This window comes from Eschscholzia californica, unplaced genomic scaffold (genome assembly GCF_041429995.1).
Source record: "Eschscholzia californica isolate CP2 unplaced genomic scaffold, dmEscCali1.0.p SCAF_4, whole genome shotgun sequence".
Classification (NCBI taxonomy): Eukaryota; Viridiplantae; Streptophyta; class Magnoliopsida; order Ranunculales; family Papaveraceae; genus Eschscholzia; species Eschscholzia californica.
In genome coordinates this window covers 55,438,702-55,447,714 of record NW_028238461.1, presented here as the reverse complement: position 1 = coordinate 55,447,714, position 9,013 = coordinate 55,438,702, and the positions used below count along the sequence as shown (strand labels likewise).

General features: G+C 35.3%; 3 protein-coding genes across 3 annotated transcripts; 1 reads left to right on the top strand and 2 right to left on the bottom strand.

Moving 5' to 3' along the window:
* Positions 1-53: 53 nt before the first annotated feature.
* Positions 54-1,997, bottom strand: LOC147546453 (uncharacterized). The gene has a single exon (XM_086633071.1). The coding sequence runs from the start codon at positions 1,992-1,994 to the stop codon at positions 108-110; it is 1,887 nt and encodes a 628-aa protein (XP_086489197.1). The 5' UTR covers positions 1,995-1,997; the 3' UTR covers positions 54-107.
* Positions 1,998-2,508: 511 nt separating this feature from the next.
* On the bottom strand, positions 2,509-3,382 carry LOC147546452 (uncharacterized protein At1g08160-like). Its single transcript, XM_086633070.1, has one exon. The coding sequence runs from the start codon at positions 3,307-3,309 to the stop codon at positions 2,704-2,706; it is 606 nt and encodes a 201-aa protein (XP_086489196.1). The 5' UTR covers positions 3,310-3,382; the 3' UTR covers positions 2,509-2,703.
* A 4,567-nt stretch (positions 3,383-7,949) lies between these two features.
* LOC147546451 (cyclin-dependent kinases regulatory subunit 1) lies at positions 7,950-8,820 on the top strand. Its single transcript, XM_086633535.1, has 4 exons — positions 7,950-8,018; positions 8,109-8,218; positions 8,302-8,362; positions 8,471-8,820. The coding sequence occupies exons 2-4, from the start codon at positions 8,166-8,168 to the stop codon at positions 8,618-8,620; spliced, it is 264 nt and encodes an 87-aa protein (XP_086489661.1). The 5' UTR covers positions 7,950-8,018; positions 8,109-8,165; the 3' UTR covers positions 8,621-8,820.
* Positions 8,821-9,013: the final 193 nt, after the last annotated feature.

Below are 9,013 nucleotides of genomic sequence, written 5' to 3'. Positions count from 1 at the left end.
ATTCAGACAGTGAGGGAAGAAAAACACCTATAGAACTAGTTTCACCAAAAATCAAACACAAAAGCAAAATCACCAAATTCTTTATAACAAGTATAAATATTCATTAACTAGCTTCTACAAGGAGGAAGTGGATTCCCACAAAGGCCAGGGTTACCCATAAAAGAACATGCAGTAAAATTTGCCTTGTGAGTAGGTATCTTCCCACTCAATTGGTTCATTGAAACATCAAATTCGTTGAGTATCTGCAAGTTTATTACTTCAGGAGGTATATCACCAGTGAGATTGTTTTCCGATAACACAATCGACTTAAGCCACTTTGCGTTGCCAAGCTCTGTCGGTATCTTCCCCAATAACCCGTTATTTTTAAGCTCCAAAGTCTCGAGTTGAATTATATTCCCTAATGAACTTGGGATTGATCCTCCTAAAGGATTATAAGATAGTACTAGTTTTCGAATGTACCTCATTGAATCTTGAGTTCCAATATTTTCATCTATAGGACCAGAGAACTGATTGTGAGAGAGATCGATAGAAGAATACTCACCCGTTGAAAATATAACTTCAATTGATCCTGTGAAGTTGTTTGAATGGAGATCGAGAGTAGCCATCCTGGAGAGTTTCTTAAACTCATTTGGAATTGCAGAATGAAAACTATTGTTAGATAAATTCAACGAATAGAGACTAGTCATGTTTCCGATCCAACGAGGTAACTCTCCACTTAACTTGTTACTCGATAAATCAAGGTCAGATACAGACCATGATGATAACCATGATGGTAGCTCGCCTATAATACCCGTATTAGCTAAACCAAGTCTCATAAGATTGATTTTCGATAACCATTGTGGTATACTAACAAGACCCAATGGGTTAAACGACAAGTCCAGTACTCGTAAACGTTCCGCTTTGATTAACTGTGAAGGAATTGGACTAGAAAACTGATTTCCTGAAAGAACAAGATATTCAAGATTCTTAAGCTCACCAAAACTTGCTGGAATTTTATCCGAAATGTTGTTGTTTGATAAGTCGAAAATGTATACACTTCTAAGTTTAGCAATAGTACTAGATGGCAACTCTCCCGTTAACTTATTATCATTCAATGACAGTCTTTCGAGCTTATCAAGATTTCCAAACGACGTCGGTAAATTACCAGTTATCTTATTACTATACAAGGAACATATCCTAAGATGAAGCAGATTAGAAATTGAATTAGGAATAGAACCAGAGAGATTATTTTGACTAAGATCAAGAACATCTAACTTCTTTAACTCCCCAATGGTGTCTGGAATGAACCCTGAAATGTTGTTCTTCGAAAGGTCTAAAGTAGTTAGATTCTTGAGGAAACTGATTGAGGTTGGAATAGAACCAGTAAGATTATTTGAATTTAACTCAAGTCTAGTCAAAGAAACCAATTTTCCAATTGTTGATGGAATACCACCAGAGAGATTATTTTCATATAAAAATAAGAAAGAAAGTGAAGTTAAAGATTCGAAAAGCGAAAATGGAATCGAACCCGAGAGCTTATTATCACTCAAGGAAAGGTCTTGTAGTTTTTTAAGATTTTTAAGAGTTATAGGAATTGAACCAGTGAATTGATTGCCTGAAAGAATAAGAATAGTAAGGTTTGATAATTTTCCAAGTTCTAATGGAATTAATCCTTTCAAATTCCTAACTCTTTGAAGATCAAGAACTCGAAGAGACGAAAGGTTTCCAAGAAATGGAGATAAAGTACCATTCATGAATGTATCAAGAGGTGCTGGATCACTAACCATTCCCGAACGAGAAAGTTCGATAACTCTACCCATTGAATCACAAGCAATACCTTCCCAATTACAACAATCAATGGATTGATTCCATGTTTTTAAACGACCGAAAGGATCGTCGACGATTTTAGCCTTGAAATCAAGAAGAGCAGCTCTGTCTATTTCATGGCATGCTTGTGTTTGTGAAGAGAGGATGAAAGAAAACAAGAAGATGAAGAGAAGTGAAGTGATCTTCATGTTGAGAATAATGAAAACCAATAGAGAACAGAGAAAAGTATGAATTGGATTAAACAGGGGAAATGGACTTTAATAGTGATATTATTGAGTGGGGGTATATTTCATCTTTATTACCAATGACATGCTTATTTTTTATGTTTAGAAATAATACTACAACTTAATTTCTTAAAATGCAACTTAATTTCTTAAATTGTACTTTTGTGAGTTTATAATTAAATGGTGTATTGGTGTTGACAACCATAGTCCATGAAGATCCACTATGAATTGAAGAATAATTATGCAATGAGCTTAACTTCAAAGTAAAATATTCTTAATTTAGTAAAAAAAGATAACTTGGGGTTTGATTAGGTTTAGCAGATCAAAAACACTAAGTAATCCATCATTTTCAACCCACTAAATGGGCAATTACAACTGGACCACAAAATGAACCAGTTTAAATTTATCTAAGTTTTCACTTTCAACGTGAATTTTATGTTTTCGTTCAATTTGTCGCTGATTTGGTGTAAGATAAAGATGAATAATTGAACCATATTAAAAAAAAAATACAAATATACACTCCAATTCTTTAGAAATTACATAAAACCCAACTTAGCAACAAAAAAAAATTAGAAAAGAATAAATGATAATTCAAGCAATAATCACACCAAGTAAAAGAGAAAAAACTCAAAATCAAACCCAATATAAGAAATATAAAAACTCACAAAATGACTTAAATATCCACATCACACTCAGTAGGGTGAAATTGTTTGGTTGAAGACAAATGCACATCAACACGAGAACATTTTGCTCTTAATGTATAATGTGATGATTTCCATCTCCCAACCTTAAACCTAATTCTTGCTTTCACTCTCACCTCCATTTGGATCTCTCCTGCTGCTTTTTCAAGCCTAAGATCCTTAGAAACAGACCCTGGTAATGGTATAGATTGGCCCATGGGCTTTACTTCTAACAATGTCACATTTCTATGAGGCTGAAAAAAGGGCTGAATAGCTTGGAAAGCGATGGGTTCATCATCGTATGACACTGAAACATCGATGGAATCATAATATACTGATACCTTTTTGTTAGGATTGTAAGCTTTAACGACGAAACCAAGAGTAGCATTGAGGTGATTATAATGTAAATCGAATTTGTCGACTTTGCCTGATTCGATTGTGTAAACTAACTTTTTCGGCCTTATTGCTAGCCAAGTTATGAGAACGACGAGACCAATGAGGATTACTAGAGCTAATAAAGTAATGGCTATGCATCTTATTATGGGTGACCGCCCCGGTTGGGTTCTTGGTGTAGTGGTGCCAGAGATTGGACCAGCCATAGTTGGTGAATGATGAATACTTAGCTACTTAACTTAGATGGATGAAGAATAGTGAAGAAACCAATGTTTTATAGGTCAAGAAAAAGTTGGAGAAACACTTGATATGAAAAAAAAAATTGCATACTTATTGGAAGAAGTCCCTTTAGTTATTCTATTTAGTTTTAGCTTTTCTTTATGACTTGTTTTAGTAATGCCTTTAACTTTCGGATGTCTTCATTCAAACTCAAACCATGAAGGGAGTTTACGATTCTATTTTGTTTAGTTTGTTTGCTTGTTTTTTCTTTTGAAATTTCTCTATGAAAGAACAAATTTAAAGAAGAGTGTTTAAATCGAATTTAGGTAGGGTGGTCGTAGTTGTAGAAGTCTCTATTCGAATTGAGAAATGTTTATTTTTCAGTATAGTATTATTATAAAGTTGAATAAGTAGTTGATATGGACTCGTACTGGCTACATATTTCAACCTCGTCCTTTTTTTTAAATAAATGATTTAAGATGGAAAATCAAAATTGTGGCGTTAATTCATCGAAAATCCTTGGAATGACTCAAGTAATTCCCATTTGAATTTGAAATTGATTCCCTTAATTTGAATTTGGTTCACAGCTTAGTAGATGAACAAACATTTTGAAAAAGGAAAAGTGAAAAGTTTGAATAATTATAGAAACTACTTTTACTTGGAATAAACTGGGTTTCAAGCAATTCCTTCCTTGGGCCATCTCCTTGTGTCTTGTTTATTTCCATATTTCTTTGCCTTGATAAAAAAAAATTATTCTTATTCCTTCTTTCCGAACATTATTTCTACATATTCACACTCATCAACCATTTGAATGATTTGAGCATGGCCTATGAGAGGCCCTAAGCAAGGGAGAACAGAACTCACCTTAGAGCAAGCCTAATGTATAGGGGTTGGACTCCTAAATCCAAATATTTGAACCCCAGCTCCTATAATTGGAATCCCATTGGAGAGCCCTGGAGTTGGGCTCCCAGTCCCTATTTTAAAGCAGTTGGGGTGGATCTCCTAAAAACAAAGAGATCCACCCCTTTTATTTAAGTTTTTTTTTTGTGTGTGTATCTTTGCTCTCGAGAAAGTTATCAAATTTACACCCTATTGGATGATCTACATAACGTAATACAAGAGATGGAACTGCAATTTTTGGTTGAGCTGTAAGATCAGGTGTGATGCCTGCTAAAAATGTTGGGGACAAAGGTGTAAGCTAAATGTAATTACTTACACTAAGCTTATAATACTCAATTGTGGTTTCGTGCTTATAGATAAATTTCATCTAAGACCTTCTGTACACCTTACTTACCAATAAGTATCTTTGAATTATAAGTATACTCGCAATAAGTATCTTTGAATTATAAGAATTTGAGTTAGCGTGGGATAGTTTAAAAAAGCAATATGAAAATAAATTTAGGAGTCAAAGTCAAGGACTAAGTATGAAAATAGGACAAAATTAAGAGCAAGATGAAAGCCAGGGCAAAATTAAGGGTCAAAAAAGGTTATTTCATAAAATAAAAACCCCCAGAAAAGGTCACATGGACAGGGGATTAAAAATTTAGAACTAGTGACCTCGTGGGCCAAGCTTGGGACCATTTTGGGTAAGCTAGGTTAAGAGATTGCTTTGTCTCAAACCTAATGGTATATGGGATTCTTGCCCTGGCTTCAGACGGAGATAAACCACCCTTAGCTCCGCCCTTGTTCACCATAACTTTCGATAATTATGATAGTTGAAAGTAGTAGTGCTAATGGTAGTCGAAAGTGATGGTGGTGGTTGAAGAAAGTAGTGAGTGGCGGTCAGTATTATACTATTATGATACTAATTGGAGGTAAAGGTGAAAATAATAAGATAAAGCAGTTACATTTCAATCCAAAACAAAATTGGAAACTATATAAATTAGAGTTAAACTTGACTAACCAAAAAAATTTGTTCCAAGGAATATTTTTTATGCCTTAAAACGTGTGTAGTAAAGAAATAAGGGGAGGTGGCAAAAGGACAAAGGGATCCAACCATATGATATTATATGATTATAAAATATGACAAGGAGTAGAGTTTGCTGTGGTCATCATATAGGACTAGGAGGAGGGAAGGACGAATGTGGTTGTCATATCTATGTGGGTGGGTGGTTGCCGCATATCCTTTGGAAGATGCTACCACCCCTTTTCCATAACTCCCCTATTTTTTTTTCTCTCTCTTTAAAAGTGTAATAAATAAAGGTAGTAAACCAAACATGGTTGGTTATCACTAGCTTTCTAACATGGAACAAGAGATCGATTAGGTCATCTCTCTCTCTCTCTCTCTCTCTCTCTCTCTGAAAATACCAACTCCTCCTCCTCCTAATACTTCATATCCCTGCCTCTTATATATTAATAAATCTCTCATCAAGGGGAAACCAAACTCACTACTCATTTACCTCTTCCTGATCACTCATTTAATAAGTTATGTTACTACCACACACTAGTAGTACTACTCTGGTTATGGGTTTTCTTATGTTGTTGTTGTTTGTTGACCAACAATCCCACCACCGCACAGGGTGGTTCAAGGTCGCGGCAATCTGATCATTAGTCGGAGGGAGGTGATCACCATGTGATGATATCATTATGAAGAGGGCAATTTGAATCCTTTGGCATTAATTAATGAAAATTAATTACCTACTACTATATTATATTATGATGGGTGTGACTTAGTGAGTGAGTGAGTCATGAGGCTTGCGGCATAACCAGCAGAATAATCAGTTCACTACTGTTACTAATTTGTCCTTTTCTTAACCTCATCTTGTAAACGTTTTTTCTTCCTGCTATTTTACCTGTTTTTTTCCTATAATCTGAATGGAGTATTGAATTATTATCGATTCTAATGGTTTCATACTTGTAGGATATTAACTACCGTTGTGATATTCCTACCATAGTTTGGGAGGGTGCCCCGAGTTTAGGCTAAGAGTGCAAGCACAGCCTAATAAGTGTCGACTCTTTCGGTGACCTTAGTGGGCCTTCGTGACAACTACCAATACTGAATTTCGGTTTAGATTGGAAGCTTGACTGTCAAAAGTAAACAACATAGACACTCGTTCGTATTCATTATGTCTTGTAGAGTAAAAATGGTACAGAAAAATCTACTTTGACCAGGATTCGGTTCAATTCATGAATAAACTAATATCCATTTTCCACCCATAATAGTGGTTAGAGCCTTAGGGGTGAGCAAAAATACTTCAACCCGAGTCTAATCAATTTAGCCATACTTCAACTTTAATATTTCGGAAAAGTCCAAACCGACTTCGCCTATCATGTCTATGTAAACAAAAAGTTTAACAAGTTAACTAAATTTTACGAAGTCTTCTCATAATTATGCTTTTTACTAGTCTTATTTGTCATGTACTACAAAATTTATATGGAGATGGAACTTGATATTAGTGAGCAGTCCCTATTCATATGACTTTCATGAAAAATTGAACATTTTAAAGCTAATAGTACATATTTTTCAGTTGGATTGAACTAATCAAATGCACAATACTCGCATGCCCTATTCCTATGACTTTCATGAAAAATTGAACATTTAGATATTTCCCACCCTTTATTGGAATCCGGGGAAAACCGCTCTCTCTCCCTCTCCCTCTCCTGATAACTTCTCTCTAATTGAATCTTTCCGGCGAATGGCCTCCATTCGCCGGATTTTCCTCTTTTTTATGCTTTCTTTTTTCTTTTATTTCCCTCTTTCTCTCTTTAATCTGTGATTAGATCAAACCATAACCTAATTTTGATTCCCTGACTAATTTTCTATCCATTTATGGACTTTCTTTCTTCTTATTCTACTACTGTTGGGAGGACAAATTGAATCTTTCTTTCTTCTTGGGGTCTCTGTTTTAGAGAGAAGACATGTTCTTCCCTTTTCATCTTCTACGGCGGTTTCACAAACCATCTCTGTCTTTTTTAGGGTTTGTGGTGGAGTAACAATGGAGAAGAAGTGTAAGAAACAAACTACAATGGATGGTAATGGAGGCGGTTAACCGGTGACAACTTTGGTGTTTCCGGCAACATCGGTGGTTCTCTGAAGATGAAGGCGGTTTTCCGACGACAAAAGCGGTTTTCCGACGACAAAAGCGGTTTTCGGCGAATGTGACGGGAATGTAAATTAGCTTTCTTCTATGGTTTTTTCTGTTATTTTGTTGACCTTTAGGGTCTTTTCATCCGTGATCTTTAGGATCTTTTCATCCTTTTTCTATCTTTTTTCGTCAGTGTCTAGTCCCATTTCTGTCTTATTCATGAGGTACTTTGCATTTAAAGGTATGCAACTCTCATGAAGTTTGAAGAGAGAAATTATCAATATATCCATGTAAACATTGTGATTTTATCACTTATGAATGGAAATCGCTTCCCATGGCTTCAAAAAAAAAAAAAAAAAGATATTTCCCACCCAAAGATTATCAGCCCGGCCCCTACGCTCACCCCGTTTAGAAAATCGGACCCATTACTACCTTCTAGAAATTCCTTTTTAGTCCGACCCATTGGAATGAGAGGGAAATTTAAAATTTGAAATGAGACCGTTACAGATCATACTTATCTAAGACTATGATCGACGGTAATGATGAAGCCACGTGTAAATCACTAGTGAAGAATATTTATTCTTACTTTCTTAATTAAACTCCCCCTTTTCAAATTCAAAATAACCCTTTAAATTCCATTCATTCAATCACGTTAAGGCAAAAGAATTTCCGTAAGTAGTTTCTCTCTCTTTCTATCTCTTATCTCAATTCCATTTTAGGGTTTCTACAATTTTCTTGATCAAAATCGGTTTGATACGCAGATTCAACCATAGAAATCGTAGTAATTTTCTTTCTATCTTCAAGGCGATCGAAACAAAATGGGTCAGATCCAGTACTCTGAGAAGTATTTCGATGACACTTACGAGTATAGGTAATTTTAATCCTTACCAGAATTATTAATCCTTCGTTCTTGTGGAGAAACCCTGATGAGAATCTTTGATTGTTTGTTTACAGGCACGTTGTTCTTCCTCCTGAAGTAGCGAAACTTCTCCCTAAGAATCGGCTTCTCTCTGAGGTTAGTAAAATTGATCCATCTCATTATTAGGGTTCCTGTTTGTTTCTTGTTCGTAGTGAGAGCAAAGGAAACCCTAGTAGATTTTGCTGATTTAGTTTGTTTGATCAGAATGAATGGAGAGCGATTGGGGTTCAGCAAAGTCGTGGTTGGGTTCATTACGCGATCCATCGCCCAGAGCCACACATCATGCTTTTCAGGAGGCCAGTCAATTATCAAGCACAGCAGGAAAGCCAGGCACAGCAGATCCTCGCAAAATGATACTCTGAAATTTTAGGGTTTCTGTTTTAACTTGAATATGAATCTTGATTGATGATGAAACTGTATGTCTCTTCTTTTAGTCTTAAAAAAGAAGAAAGACTCTCTCTCTCTCTCTCTCTCTCTCTCTCTGTTTACAATTTAATGTTAGTTTTTACTAATGAATGATGATTGATCTTGGTTTCTTGTTTGGAACTATAAAACTCCAATTATTATAGATTCTCATATATGGTTTCTTCTTCCATGATTAATGTGGGTTTTGATTATCTGTTGGTTTCTTTGAATGTAATAATAAGATTTGTTTTGGCTCTCCTATTGTTGATCATCAGAAAATTAGGGCTTCTCTTCCTCTTTCTTTCTAAATCTTATTCTTCCCAACTAGATGAATGAATTAAG